A 15,621-nucleotide genomic window follows, 5' to 3' on the forward strand; every position below is an offset into this window, starting at 1 on the left:
ACACATAAATAGGATCTGAAATAGAATAATTTTGTTGATTGTGTATCCTTTTGCTTTATGCTCTTATCCGAGTTAATTCTTTTTTTGATGGTTAATGTTATCATTCGCTTAACTAGTAGTCCAGTTTTCATGTGAAGGGTTTTTATCGCTTAGTTGGTTCAGCAATCCATATTCAATACCATGATGAGAAGTATCCTGATAATTAGTAATTTAAAATTATAAGCTGCCGTCTCGATCTGATGAAGGCATTATCAAACGCAAAATTTGATCCGGTACGGCTGCCCATTTTTTTAATTATTCGAAAATTTGATACCTTTCCGGTACCTTGAGGACAGGTAAACCGTTCTGTCCTCCAAATAACTGGAGTTGAGTGCACTGCCGTTGCAAATGGACAAAATAATTCGGATGGTCGTTTGCCTCCCAATAATATCCTTATATTGATTAAGGTTTCTGAAAAGAATTGATTTCAAGTTTGGATTCCAGAAGCACGACATTCTGTTCACTCAAGATTCCTGTTTAAACTTTAGTTTTTAAGGGATGATGATGCGTTTCCACGCTTCAGCTACCGGGATACGTTCGCTTACTTCGAAACCATCTAATGGTTGCTATCTTCACAGCGTGATATGCAATTGACTGGATGAAATTGATATTCAATGGAATTAAATGCAGTAAATGAACCGTCTGCATCCAGTTTTGTATTATAGCAGCATCCATACAGTCGCTGTCCTTCTGTGAATTCCAATACATCAAATACAATTTTATGATCTTCTGTGAATGATGTATCTGTTTCTAATACTGCTACTGTATTCGGTCTCGTAAGCGCTTGCATAAAATTCTGATCATAAACTGAAATGTTAGGAGTTTGGAGTTTCAGAGTATTGCAAGTGAAAAGAAAAGAAATGACAAATGTGCTGCCGTGTTTGAAAATAGAAACTACGAATTTTATAATCGCAAAAAGGACCAACTTTTGGATCCCCAAAACCAAAGGGTTCGGGAACGAAGTCGGCGGGAAACTTTGTAACGAAAATGGGGTTTGTCCGCATTTGCGGCTTTCCGAATTGCTAATTTAAGATACTTACGCCTAACTCGTTCAAATGTTGAACCGCGAGACATTGCTGAATTTTGATAAGAGCACATCGATTGATCGAATAAGCAACCGCCGATAGTGTTGCATTCCAAAAGGTTGAAAGTGAAAGGTAATTTTGGAGTAAGCGTTGTTGATACAAAGACTTCATTATCCTGTTTTGGATTGTTTCGTTTCAACCACCTAAATTTCTAAACATTTAATAAGAATTTTACATACATCTATTTAACTCACATTGTGCGAGAGGCCTACCACAGTTATAAGTTTTATAGTTTAGTGAAATTTCCGAGGTTAACTTCTCAAATAATACACCAAGTTTTTGAAAAATCTCAATAACGAAAATTTCGTTTCAAATATTCCATTACAGTATCTTTTTTTTTGTCTCACCTCTCTTCTTAGTTTTATTCTGATTTCGTACAAATACGGAAAACTTACTCATTGCTATTTACACCATCTTTTCCAATCTTCTGCTCTTCAACGATTAAACCGTCCGAATCATCCACCAAAAACTGTGCAAAAGCATCTCCAAAAATATCACTGAGTACTGAAAATTTAATCTGTCTAGGAATCTTTTTTAATCTTGTAAATATTTCAGACTTTGCAAACTTTTAGGAAGTTGAGAAGAGCCAGAAAGAATGAACTAACCAAATGAAGAGTTTAAATTGGATGAAGTTATGGGATTTGTGGTAGCTGATAATTTGCTGGTTATATCTCGAGAAGTTATGACTTGTGTTGTAAGTTCTCTCTCTTCAGCTCGTTGTATTGAATATAGTTTCACTTGTCGATGTTTCGGTCGTATTGAAGGTAAATGACATTCTTCAGTGACAACTTTTATGTTGTTAATGACTGCTGTTGCTATAGATTGTCCATGATTTTGTAGTTTGATATAAAACTAGGAAGAAATATTTCCTTCAAATTGACAGTGTTTGTCACTATCTCAAACAGATACCAACCTTGGTTGTATAAATATGTGAAATACTTAAATGAAATTTATAATGAGAGACATATTTATCTTAAGCTTTCCCTCTCCATTGAATCTCATCTTATTCTTTCTCAAGAAGAAAAAAAAAGAGAATAACGATGATACGATACTTGAACTGGTTGCTTGGGAGTGACACTGAAATGCTTGCTGGCGTAATCAGTAGATCTCCAGTTTCGTAGAAATGTGCAGTATCGATAAATGCTATTCTCACTGTTGGCAAATTTCCAGCACAATTTGATTCTTGTTCTGGGTGTCTGATAAGCTCTAGAAGCTTATATTTTCAAAGTTTTTATTTTTATCGATGAAAATTTTTCATTGATAATTTTAGAACTTAAATTATAATTAATTCCAAAAAGCTCTATTGCTGACAAAGTGCTACAGTTCTTGCAAATATTTTAAATGATTCATGATAAAGTTCGAATTTCAAGACAAATGGAAAATTTTAGACGTGGTACATATTCACATCGTAACTGGAGTGAGTCATGTGAGCAATTAAGATCAATATTTTGACAAAACAAACCTTACGAGAACTGTAAAAAAACCCGTTTTGGAACATATTGCACATGAAGTCCAGTCACTAGAAAAACTCTGTTTCGGTGTCACGGATGTCGCCAGAAAAAAATGATCTGAAATGTATTTTACATAAGACTGCAGCTGAACATGTTGTATGCGGAAACGTCTAACTATGAATTTGTTAATGATTTGTAAGCTACCTCTTCTTATCCATAGTGTGCTGAAATGGACAGTGAAGTAATTTTTAATTTTAAATTAAACAGAAAAATGATAGTATCTGATATAGTTTTATACCATTTTGAAGCACAATAAGTAGACATATGATAAAATCAAAGCCAGATAGTGTTGAAATATAAAATTAAGAATTTGACAGTGTGAAAAATTCAACTACGAAGAAAAAAGTTCGTGATTTTTTTTAAAGTAATTTTATTTTATCGACAGAATTTATCATCAAAATATTGCAATTTATGAAATATGAGTTGATCAGCTCTAAAGATTGATTCGGGCTTTCTGCATCCTCAATTTAGAGAGTAAAAAATATTCGAAATAAGCCAAATATTTCCAAATACTATAATTTAATCAACGAGAGCTCTAATGCCTTTCGCACTATGCATTTGGTACTGGTGAAATGCAATCAGTATGTTTTGAAATATTTGTTGAGATTTTAAACCTTTATGCAAGTACGCAATGTTTTCGAGGCAAGCTCAGTGATCAGATTATTTCTGTTGGATCAAAATTCATCAACAACTGATTTTTTTCCTCAACTCTTCAAATTGTAGGTTTGGTTTTTAAATTGTATTTGAAATTGGCGAAATTGGAGGAAAAAAAAATGAAAGCAAATACAATGATGAAGTGGAACATGGCATCAAGCATGGGAATTTCCAGTTTTTCAAAAGAAACTATTAAACTTTTACTTTCTTGATATTAATAATTATAAGAGTTTATACTGAAAATTTTTATGATTTTTTAGCGGCATAATTGCATTTTGTATAGTACTAACTCTAGTGTTATCACGTAGTTTTGTCTATGTTTACCTAATTTCAAGCATTTTTTAAAAATATAGTCTGAAAGTAAGCTTTTTGAAGTCATATAGATCGTTTTTTCCTCGATAGCAATATGATAACGTAAAATGACCCAAAAAGAGTTGTGTTTTTACAAATGGATTAAAAATTCAGCCACTACTGATTCGTAGCCTTTTACGAAAGTCTAAGTTTGCACCAATTCAAAATGAAATGGAAGAGGATAAAAGAAGTAAACATCTTCCATGTGTTGAAGTTGATACCTTTAAAAAGATTATTAGTTTATAGTTTCTTTACTCTTGAAATTAGATAAGCATTGGTAAAGAAAACGCTAAAGAACACAAGAAATGTTTGTTCTTTTTTTTTTTTGATAAGAAGGGCTAATTTGTGAGTTGCATAAATTAAAGAGTTCATTCCTCTAAACTCAAACTTTGTCACTGTGAATTAGCGCGACAATAAGTGAAACAACGACCAACAAAATAATTTCTTTCACTCAAGCTTTACAACATTCTATTTGTAAATATTTATACATTTTATGTGATATATATCTTGGAAAGGAATTTTAAAAAAATTTACAAAGAAAAGGAAAAATTACTTGACTTGTCGTCATGAAGTCGTGAATATAAAATGGTTCCATTTCCATTATCGTGACTTTTACTGTGGTATATTTGCCATTGTGCACCGTCACCTTTATTCTTCCAGCAGCAAAATGTCCAGTTAAAATTGCAGTCAAGCGAACTACCATGAACTACAAATGAAAAAAGCTGTTGAGATGAAGTTAGTTAATTTTAGCACTTGTAAGTGTCACAGGACAGCAAATGTTTGAAATTAAAAAGATTTCAAAGTGAGTTGTTGAGATGATAATTTTTTTGTAAGAGAAATGGGATAATATTTTTTTTTTGAAGGAATTTATCCAAGGAACTGATTTTAGGAATCTTTGTAAAATTTACAAGAGTTGAAATTAAACTGCCTCGAAATTCTTTGCGTAGTTCAAGAAGACTAGGAGTGAAGTAGAGCTAAAGTTTGCTCGTCACTTCTAAGAGATTTCATCTTATTTAAGATAAAAATGAAAGAAGGACCTAAAATCGAAAAGTTGATGACGAGAAAGTTCCTTTAAACTTGACTGGTAATGCTTACCTCGGAACGTTAAAAAGATGAACAGTAAGAGAAGAAGCAGAAAATGCGATTGAAGTGAGAGCATGAAGAAGGAAGGAATCACCTCGTATCACCCCGCACTACTGACAATAATTCTGAGAGTGAATGAAGAGATCTGCGTGTCGTCAGCATTTCACCAGCACTTCATCCATCGTCTCGTCATTATGTCGATGCATCCATGAATATCTTTAATAGCTGATGTAACAATCAGTGTAAGTTCTTCATTGAACTAGTTCTTGCTATCCCATATCCAACAACATCATTTATCACAATGAAGACACTTTCAAGGCGAAACGGACATGTCAAAGAGAAAGTATCATTCATTATCATGACGTCATCTTTATCATTATCATTGATAAAAGGTCGAAGAAATTTACAGCTTCCACCAAAAAGGTTACGAGCATAAAATTTTGTTGTTTTAAATGAGTTTCAGTTCATAAAATTATTGGTTCTTACTTCATATCACATGAAATGATAGATGAACATATAGCTATTCTTTTTCAGATGTTATCATAAAATATATTTTATCATCACTCACATAGCATTACAGTTTGTAGGAGACAAATACGGTTAATACTCTGGTGATGAATGTGATAATTCGTGTGACAGTTGATAATAATGCGATCGTTTGACAGTTTGTTCTTCTGTCCTAGATTTCATTCTAGATATAAAGAATATCTGGTAGCACAATTTACCGCATCAGAGGTTTTTAATTTCCAGTTTTTGCAAAATGCCATTCTTTTCTGAAGTTTCTAAAATGTTTCAAATTTCAAATATTTTATTCATGACTAACTGAACAAGTTCTTCCCTGTTGGGTATGCCAATTTTTTTTATAGAATTAACAGAAAATCTTAATTTTATAAAAGTACTTCGTATTGGACGGTTTATTTCAGTTTCACTCCATTAAAATGTCATTTTACCATTTGAGTAGTTATTACTTCAAAAATGTTGAGGTAACTTTCTCCATGTCAAAAAACTTCACATTAAAATTTTAAATCGACAGCTGCTAATTGTGCTTATTTTGCTTTCAGTAATATAGGTTTAAAAAGGTATCCCTGAAGTTAAATTGAAATAATATGTAGTCTCATCGAGTTGCAGGAACCTTCAAGCAGTGATAAATTTGTGTTCGACACAACAAAATCGTATCTTTTCAAAAGTTTTTTGATATCAAATCAAACCAAAGTTATTGAATTCTTTCAAATTCCTATTATTAATTTTCGGTTCCGTTTTGTTGGAATTACGGCATAGAATTGGGAAGAGGACAGGTGAAGGATTATGTAAGATCAAGGATTTTATTGACGAAAAAGTAATGAAATCTTAACAGAAATCGTCCAATCTTTAGCATACTGAAACTCACTTAGAGATAAATAAGAGGTCTGCTTGCTTGAAATGAGTGAAATGCTTGTGAAATCCTTTTCAGGAATCATCGGAATTCAAATATACCAGAAATAGGTTCAACAATATACAATACCATACCAACTGGGGGCGATACATTTGCTGACGAGTCATCTGGTAGTAAACAAAATGAGGCAGAAACACATCTCAAACGTAAAACAGGTTTAGAGAGAGGTCAATCAAAAACCTTCAAAGTGCCCGAGTACGTCTCTCAAACATTTAGCTGTGTTTTTCAACAAAATGGCATTTTGTTGATGCTACAAAAATGTTTGACCTCAACAAAGGGTCAAAAACCATTTAGTTTTTTTTGAAGAAATAATTGGAAAGCATTTCAAATTTGTATGGTGAAATTTCAGCTAAAATGCTTAATTCACCTAAAAATAATACTTGCAATTTAGAAAAATCAGAGGTGAAATTTGGTTTTAATAGATTGGAATTCATATGTTTTTGAATGAAATGATCAAAGTGACTCATTCCATTTTGTTTATTTAAATTGTTGTTGCAATATTACATAATGTAATTAAACAATAGAAAGTTTAGAAAATGATTTAGTATCAAATTTTTATTCTATCGAAATTCTTTTATTTGATAATGAAATATTAGGGAGTAATGCTATTGCAGATTACTTTGTGAAATTGTGAAATAGAGTTATAAGAGAAAAAAATAAATCTATGAAAAAATTGGGGAGTGGAACATAGAGGTTGTTTTTAAACATTTGAAACCAAAAAAGCGAAATACATTAACCTTAAATGACTAATAAGAAAGAGAAAGAAGATAACCAGAGATAAAAAATAGTAGCAAAAAAGCACAAGGAATGAAACGAAAGTTCGTGAAGGAATTCACATTTAGTTGGTTCAACTTTTGGTTGCTTATATTCAGAAAAAAATTTGTATATTTCATATAGAATGCACTTAATGCAGTAAGAATAAGACATTATCTGGTTAATTATATTCTTTTCTGGCAAAATTATTAACTGATTAAAAAGAAAGAAAGTGCCAAGTCGAGGTCTATAAAGTACTAAATCGAGCTTCTAAACATCTTTAAGCTGTTTGATTCTACTATCATGGTATTGGTACTCTGAGATCAGGATAATTAATTGCTATCATTTCACTCTTCCTACTGTTTCTTTTCAAGTTAGAAAATGAAAGATTGCTGCAACCATTTTTTGGTTTATCATAAATATTTGATTGGCCATATTTTTTCTAATCACTGCTACACTGTAGTAGCAGATATTTTGCAAGGGACGGAAATGGGACTAGCAGAAAAAACTAACTGTAAAAACTATTTTGCTGTCTTTCTCTTGTTATTAATAGGACATTGTTGGAGAGCAACAGAAAAGAATGGAACTGATCAAGTTTAAAGAACAAGTTAAAGATTTATTAAATAGTAATTTTGTACAGGTCAACAAACCGTACTCAATTATCAGAGAATGAGATTCGTTCGGGTTCGATCTCGGGGAACAAAGTAAAACAAAGAGTGAAAAGAAAAAACAAGGAAGCTACCGTACGCGAATACGAAAATGATGTAAGTGAAATTAAAAATGAACATTTATTCCAAAATAATTAATTTAGGAGTATTTTCGTATGTGCTATTTGAAATTCAACTAATCGTTGGTAAAATTATAGGTTGAGGATAGAAATTCTTCGTATCATGACTTCATAGCAAGGAATCCTTGTAATTATGAATCTGAAGGTTATTGTGATGATGCATTTCGAAATGCGAGAAATTATCAAAGTAAGCATTTCAATTACAAAGGTTTTCATGCAATATTAGTCTTTTAGTAAATTAGAAATAAACAAACTGCGAAAAAAAACATTTAAAAATGAGCAAAGTATTGAATAGTGGAAATGGCTTATTAGTAAGACACCGAAATAGTTTTGAAAAAAAAGAAAAATATCAACGCAGTTCTTCCTTATCATATTGTAAATTAGCTGGACTTAATCTTAATCAGAATGATGAATTAGTTAATGTATTGGGCCCAGTGTAGAGTAATTTTGTTAGGGAACTAGTTTTTGAAAAATTCAAGCCAATTTTTACGTAACTTCCGGGCAGTTTTTAGTTAGAAAAAACAAATCACGACTTCCGCTACTATCGAAAAAAAAGTTAGATGTGCCTTTATATGACGGTACTGATTCTACACGGGACACTTCAAGGAACGTAAGTTCAAACTTGTTATTTGTGTGCAATTAATCTAAACTGTGGATCATCCTATCCATGATCTTTCAGGTTTGTAAATTCTGTAAATTGGTCTATGATACATATCGTGTATTACAGCTAATATATTTGTAAATTTATGTATAAAATTTGTAATATGTAGACAAAACTTTACCATATTCTATTTTGTTTGCATTATCCATAATTGGTGTTGTAGAAAGAAACAGCTGAGGAAACTGAAGCCAATTTTGAAATGGGGAATTTTTTGTTAGATATTTCGGACAGAAAAAAAACTGAAATGGAACAGAATGCCAGACTAACAACTGGTGTAGCAGGTTATTTCCACAATTTTCAACCAGAAAATGTAGTTGGAAGTATTTGAGTGAATAATGTGCAGTATGATACCTTATTTGCAAAAGCTATTCCGTTAGTTATCTTTTTTTTAAATAAGATGGGATGGTTAATGTAGGTAATGTATCTTTGCAGCTTTGGCAAATGATGAAATAACGCAATGTTTCTTACAACTTCCGATCTCGGTTTGTGCTTTATCGATTCTTATGATTCCATCATCAAATATGAAACATTATTTGATAGATTAACAGCAATGCAATTACGTTTATCTATTAAATACCTATTCCACTCTTGCCTTAAAGTAACACCCACGAAACCCTTTATTCGGAATCGGTTGACTATTTGTTTCATCCTTGTTTCCGTCATTTCAATCCATTTTGGCGGGAAGTAAAATCCATCGAACAGAAGTATTTCATAAATCTTCAAATAATGCAGGTGATCACAGAGCAGCGTATCCGTGTCACAACGTTAGTGCGTCAATCATGGTTCCATTCAACAATTTACATCTATTCTGCTAATGAGATGGGACATTGTAATATTGAAAAACTTGACGGAATGCTCATAGTTAGTGTTTAAATCTTGTTTATTGATGCGGAAGATATATTAAAACTGGAATAGAAATTGGCTACTGTTTTTTAATCTGTTACGAATTTTATCAACATTTCATGCTGAAGCATAGAATATCGATTTGCCGGTGGTACTGGGTGAACTTTTCTAGATATAGTTCTTCTGTGATATGTTTTAATCGTTGTTGTGGATATAAAAAATATTCGTGCTCGTTACAGTGTTATGAATTATGAAGTGACATTTAACACCTTAGACCATATTCCTCTTTCTTAAATATTTAATGACAGCAGAGAAGTAGATCGATGTATAGCGATAATGAAATTCGATCGATTTGCGTATAATGTTACAGTAATTGCCATATAATAAAATTGTTAATAAAGTTGTCGTATAATTCATGGGACAATAATTAAGTCATTGTTTATGTTACACTTACAAATTAAAATCTGGTATTCAATATCTAAATTTTAGGGTGCACCAATAATGAATCGTGAAACCAACGAGATAGAATGGGATAAAAGGCCACTAAATTTGAAAGAAGACATATTTGTCAAAAATAATATTATTAGAATAAGGCGATCAATATTATTTTGTGATTTGAAAGACGGAAAGCAAGTTACAAGGAGTGACCGTCGTACTTATAATAATTTATGTCCAGCAGAGGTCACCAATGCTGCGCAGCGCGAAGTTTACGGGTTAGCAAATCGATTTCAACAACTTTGGTATAGTGGTAATAATCCAATCCCTCTGTTCATTAATATTTTTAAAAATTTTGAAGTATCATTCAAAAAATTATGAAGATCTGTCTTCTGAGATTTATTACTTCTATATTTTTTCTTTTTCTTCAACAAATATATACATATAAATAACTGATTTCAATGAGGATGAATTAATTTTGTTCATCTTACAGTTTTGTTTTTCCTTTTTCAAGCATTCAGTGCTCTATGACAATGTACAGTCTTGATGAGAATACATAGAAATGTGATCGTGTTTTAGCAATGTGGCTTTGAGACCACAATCAATGTTAAATGTCACCTCGATCCTCGGTGAACAACGATCTATCAACGGCAATATTCGATTGATCGAAAAACTGATAATCACTTTGTCTAGTGGCAAGGAACCCCTAGCAATCCATCGCCTGCAAAATCAGGTTGAAGAGCGAATAATTAAACCAGAGAATTGTGATATACCAATGCAATACGTCGAGGACATACTGATTGGACAACGTCGCATTGATATCACCCGTGAAGCAGATATTAAACCTCCAAAAGGGTTAAGCGAGTTTATGACCGCTGGACAACCACAAGTATTTGAATTTGGAGAAAGACGAAGATATGGGAATTTCGTTGTGCTAAGTGAGTATTGCTAATTTAGAAAATTTTCAGATTACAAGTTACTTTTAAATGATTTGAATTAAACGCCCAGTTTAAAGAATATGTTTGATAAAAAATTCAGAGTCACCAGTAGCTTGTAAGCTTTCATAATTGCAGAATATTATGATTATCAAAACTGAAGCTTTTTAGAGTTCAAATTTATTCCTCTGTATTGTCCACTGGTAAACATTATAGTTTTTGAGAAAATTTTCTTATTGTCTTTTAAAATGAACCTTAGAATAAACCTTAGACTTCTGTTTATTAAGCACTAAATTGGTAATTAGATATTGAAATCTACGACGATTAAAAAATCTAAAGCTATGAAATACTATGAAATCTAAAACTTAAAGCGCATACTATCAAGCGCAATTCAGAAGACTATCAGTAAGTTGATTTGCCTATTTCTTGTGATCCATAAAGTGAATGCTGGAAGATGATGGTCAAATTAGTAATGATGAATTAATGAATTAATCAACTGAAACATAATATGTTAAAAATTGTGAATGAAATTGTGAGCTCCGCGCTAAAAAATTACTTTTTCATCCAACTTTACATGATAATAACAGGTTTTTTTGAGGACAATTAGCCGATTCGTTGTCACAGTTAAAAAGTATGTCAACTCACTACATTTCTCAGGACATTTCATAACATTCAGCCTTGTCCGCTTACTTATTTAAATTAGTATGCTATAGAATCGAAATATAATGAGACATTCCTCTGCTATTACTCATTTATGAACAGCAATAGAATTGTTGAAAAATAAACAGAAACTGATAACTGGAATATGATAATAAGGATTAAATATATGTTGCTAAGAACGTCTATCATTTAGAATCGAAAATTCGTTGAATTAGTAGTTGGCAGAATTATAGCGAAATTTTTCTGAGACCAATCGACATTTGCTACTACTGCGTAACTTATGCAATCCTACTCATTCCTTGTTTTTGTCACAAAGATCTCCTGCTAAAACTTTGGTCGAGAATTACGTGAACCGTCATTGTCAGTTTGATCATCATCTAGTTTATCCATCGGATCTGTAGGTTTGTCCTCAAGGATTTCACTGTTCCATTATCCTTCGTTTCATTTCCTTTATCTTCAGCATCTCAATCGCTTGGCCACACTCAGCCTAGTTATACTATCCGGCGATCTCCGCCACGACTTTCAACAGATGGACAGATTGGTCAGGTTAAGGATACAATGAGTCAATTTCCATATAGGTACGGTTACAGGTCATTTTATCTGATTTTTTACTGATAACATTGTTCATATTAAGTAATAAGCATTTAAGTTTGATAAGAAGAAAGGTCCGATCGGCATTTGAGAAGACTTCCTGCAAAGAGTAAATTTAGATCACATCATTACCGTTTCTTTCATTCCATGAAAACTTAAGCAATTTCCAGGTATCAGTCGCAGTCATCAGAAGTGGGGAATGAACAACTGAAAGGTAATGTTGTTGACGATGCACGAATACCGCCTGGTATATCCTTCCAACGAATTAAATTTATTTATCTGTTAAACTGCCCCTAAATACAGATATGAACAAATATTTACCAAACTATTACGGACAATTTTTAAATAGTATAGTGTTCCTATCAATTCTTACACTTCTGATATCCAAATTATTCAGAACGAATACTGAAAAAGAAAATCCAGCCAGAAAACTGCACTGAAATGCGAGTTATACAGGTCAAAATTCGATTCTACAGAAATTAAAAATTTTGTAAAATATAAGAGTGGTATTAAGAACCGTATTATATTACCGTATTATATCACTCTTTCTAATAAATCCACAACTATTTTAGGGAGTAAACGCTACTGGAATACCAATCATAAATAGCAATGCTGAATCACTGGTAAGCATCATCATCTGTTATCATTGATAAGCTTGGAATTTTAATAAACAGCGGTAAGCTTAATAGGGTTTTCCTATTATTCGTTTTGAAAGTGATTTTCCTTTTAAGTTTCGAAATCAAACATGCAATAATGTCCCATTTACTTTTCTTTTATTATCGTTTTATTATCTTCCATTACAGACAATGTCATATTTAAAATATATTCAAAATTGTTAAAATAATATAATGTGTGATGAACACACGGAAATTCCAAAAATTTAATTGCTGAAAGTTAAATAATGCGAGAATGATAAGCCATAATTGAGAACTTTTCAATATGTTACAGGCATCTATCAAGCAAAAACAATTTGGCGATAGTGCAAAGCGAGAAAAAACAGGCTAGAGACTGCTTGGTTTTTCTCTTTGGTTAACTTTTGAAATGCACGTCAATTTCGAAAGTTTCAAACATTCGAAAATTCATGCCAACTTTCATTAACATTTAAAATAAATTGAAAATTTCAGAGAGTTTGCTTTGTATGATCTAAGAAGTTACTACAATAATTACCTCAATCTGCAGATTTGCGATCCAAAAAGTCGAGCTTAATACGCCGTGGCCCACGACGTTCAAGTCGTTGGAGTAGGTTTGCACTTAGTAGGTCTCGGTCTCATGCAGATTCTACAGAATCTGTACGGACAGTACCTGCCACCTTCAGCCCGTTGGAAACGTCAACACCAGTTAAAAAGGTGATCGAACATTTTAATGCTCAGTGAAAGTGTTGATTGCCACATTCACTAAACGGACGAGAAGCTATGCTATAAGTGCAAAACTTCAGTGTCCCATAAAAGCAAAAGAACAGAGCGACCGAAATAGAGTTTTGATAGAGAAATACATGAGGACGTCAAGAAGTCAAAGTTCAGGCACTGGAACACACATACGCTCTACTCTCGATTGTGATATCACACGTGAACTTTATTTCAGTAGTAGCTCAGCTTAGTCACTAGAACAAAATCAATATCTATGTAATCGAGTAATTGTTAGCGTTAAAATGTTTGAATCAAATGAAAATATTTGCAAATATGATGAAACTAAGAGACTTCGCGAAATCTATGATATGTATAGAATATTTATTTTGTCAATTATAAGTCATTTAATTATAGTAATGTACTTTTAATGGAAAGCTTTGGTACAGATATTGCCGAATTTTTCAGTAGGCACGACCAAAGAAGTGGACGTGACAGAAATTCCGATTGAAATTAAAGGAGAGTTAAATGGCTTTCCGTGGTGCACAACGATCCGATTACGAGTCAAGCATGATGCTAATGAAAAGCCAACTTTTATTCCAAATCAATGTAAAGTGTTCTAAACTTTACAATAACGAAGTTCATTCTTTCTTATTCCTTTCCTGTTCTTTTTTCTTTCTTGTTTTTTTCCAAATCTATTTTTTTAAATTCAAGCCCTCATTTATTTTTGTAAATTCAGTTGAATGTCAAGGTAAGGTAATCAAAATGTGCAAAATGTTTGATGTGACTATTATGACCAAAGTTACTGTCATCATCTACTTTACTGTTCAGAAAGCTAAGCTGTCTAGTTATCTTGGTAGAAGTTGAAATTACAAATTAAATTTTCAAGTTTTTTATTTTTTTGAAAACAGTCAGTCATTTTTTTGAAATCCAAACCTAAATCTCTTAAATCTCTATTTTATCACTGTAGATTTTCACCATATCAAGTACGATTTATAGCCTAAAAAAACATTTCCAGTATCACTCAATCACAACATATTATGGCAAAATGAACATTTACAAAGTAAGCAATCAAAAGATACAAGTACTGCTGTAAAGAAATGAATCTGATAAATGATCGGCGACTAACACTGTATTTTATGGCACCATTACTGGACTAGATTGAACTGATGTTTCACTAACAAAAATCATTACTCATTCATATGTTTGACAACGATAATATGTTACAGTAATCTTTCGAGAATTTTTACTGAAGTTCCACCCATCTCGATTCAATTTCGATTTCACTCCATTTCTCTTTCCATCTATTGCATATAACAAGCAACGAGAACAGATTAAGGATAATAACACCTTTCTAGTTGTAAGGAACGTTTAATTAATAATTTGAGAAATTCAAGAAAGAAAAGTAAAAAAATCAATAGTGGGACCTAAAATATTCATGAAATAAAAGAAAGTAAAGTGCTGTAATACATTGCAAAACATTCGATAAAAATAGTTTTCAAAAGGATTCTTTCGCCCTCTCAGACAAAATTCAATATAGCACTGTTGCTCGAAGAAACTTACAAATCTTATACATAATGTTCGAATCCTAGAAGAGGCGTGGAGGATACAGGCCTGTTTTCATTATTCGTTAAGCAGCTACTTTTTATAATGTAGTTTTGATTAGCGATATAATCCATGGAAGAATACGGTGTCTGGAAAATGTATCACTATTTCATTTAGAAAGAATTTGCAATTTCAAAATGGATGAAAATTTTATCCGTTATTCTTTTTTGAATCGTAAATGAACAACTTAAACGGAGATCCCTGTTTTTAAATCAAAGATATCGTTAATTTATAAATACCTGTATGAAGTGTTGTGGATTTTGCTGTAGAATTGTACTTGGTAAACTATGCATTTGGGCATTAGTTTCGCATAGGCCGTAGCATTCTTTAGAACGGTCAAAAAAACTGGATGAATTCGATGAATTTGAACTCTCGGGTGTTATCGTAGCTGCGTCAGAATTTAATACCATTTCCGATAAAGCAGGTGATATTGCGATGATTCGCGGCTTCTAAATATCTAATATAAAATGAAAAGTGCATTCTTTTAATTTGAAAATTGAATGCAAATAGAAATATCTCATAAGTAACCTTGAAAATCTTCAGGGAATTCAATAACCAAATTCAATAAAATTTTTGAGATCCATGCGATACTTGCAAGAACTACCTTCACATTTTTGCTTTTTGATCTGCCATTCCCATTTGTCACAGAGCCGTTTTGCATTCGGAGATTTATGAAGTACTGAACCACCTCCTGGTATTCCTTGTAATTAGCAATGTCTTCTGGTGTCAAATCCATGTTATCAGGAATGCATCGTCGAGCACCAGCGATCACTAGCATGTGAACCATCTCAACATGCCCTTGAGAAGCAGCCAAAAACAATGGTGTTTGTCCCTTTAAAAAAAAAAAAAAAAA

At 32.3% G+C, this 15,621-nt stretch overlaps 3 protein-coding genes across 3 annotated transcripts in view; 1 reads left to right on the top strand and 2 right to left on the bottom strand.

Moving 5' to 3' along the window:
* LOAG_01943 (hypothetical protein) overlaps positions 1 to 2,793 on the bottom strand; it is a gene marked incomplete at its 5' end in the record, with an annotated part of 4,277 nt that extends 1,484 nt beyond the window's left edge. Inside the window, 7 exons of the mRNA XM_020445900.1 lie at positions 314 to 450; positions 679 to 846; positions 1,080 to 1,267; positions 1,520 to 1,628; positions 1,730 to 1,976; positions 2,177 to 2,330; positions 2,780 to 2,793. Coding sequence (XP_020303692.1) covers positions 314 to 450; positions 679 to 846; positions 1,080 to 1,267; positions 1,520 to 1,628; positions 1,730 to 1,976; positions 2,177 to 2,330; positions 2,780 to 2,793 — 1,017 coding nt within the window. The remainder of the gene's footprint in view (positions 1 to 313; positions 451 to 678; positions 847 to 1,079; positions 1,268 to 1,519; positions 1,629 to 1,729; positions 1,977 to 2,176; positions 2,331 to 2,779) is intronic.
* Positions 2,794 to 5,698: 2,905 nt separating this feature from the next.
* Positions 5,699 to 13,417, top strand: LOAG_01944 (hypothetical protein; the record flags this gene model as incomplete). Its single annotated transcript, XM_003137482.1, has 14 exons — positions 5,699 to 5,706; positions 6,174 to 6,350; positions 7,549 to 7,672; positions 7,774 to 7,882; positions 8,208 to 8,305; positions 8,520 to 8,637; positions 8,789 to 8,838; positions 9,089 to 9,217; positions 9,689 to 9,912; positions 10,214 to 10,572; positions 11,690 to 11,807; positions 11,991 to 12,067; positions 13,000 to 13,166; positions 13,256 to 13,417. 14 exons carry the CDS (start codon positions 5,699 to 5,701, stop codon positions 13,415 to 13,417), a joined length of 1,920 nt encoding a protein of 639 aa, XP_003137530.1.
* A 1,286-nt stretch (positions 13,418 to 14,703) lies between these two features.
* The window catches only part of LOAG_01945 (Notch2), a gene marked incomplete at its 5' end in the record, with an annotated part of 6,250 nt that continues 5,332 nt past the window's right edge, over positions 14,704 to 15,621 (bottom strand). Inside the window, 3 exons of the mRNA XM_003137483.2 lie at positions 14,704 to 14,857; positions 15,008 to 15,217; positions 15,373 to 15,600. Of these exons, the coding sequence (XP_003137531.1) occupies positions 14,732 to 14,857; positions 15,008 to 15,217; positions 15,373 to 15,600 (564 nt within the window). The 3' untranslated portion in view covers positions 14,704 to 14,731. The remainder of the gene's footprint in view (positions 14,858 to 15,007; positions 15,218 to 15,372; positions 15,601 to 15,621) is intronic.

Source organism: Loa loa (assembly GCF_000183805.2).
Source record: "Loa loa unplaced genomic scaffold supercont3.9, whole genome shotgun sequence".
Classification (NCBI taxonomy): domain Eukaryota; kingdom Metazoa; phylum Nematoda; class Chromadorea; order Rhabditida; family Onchocercidae; genus Loa; species Loa loa.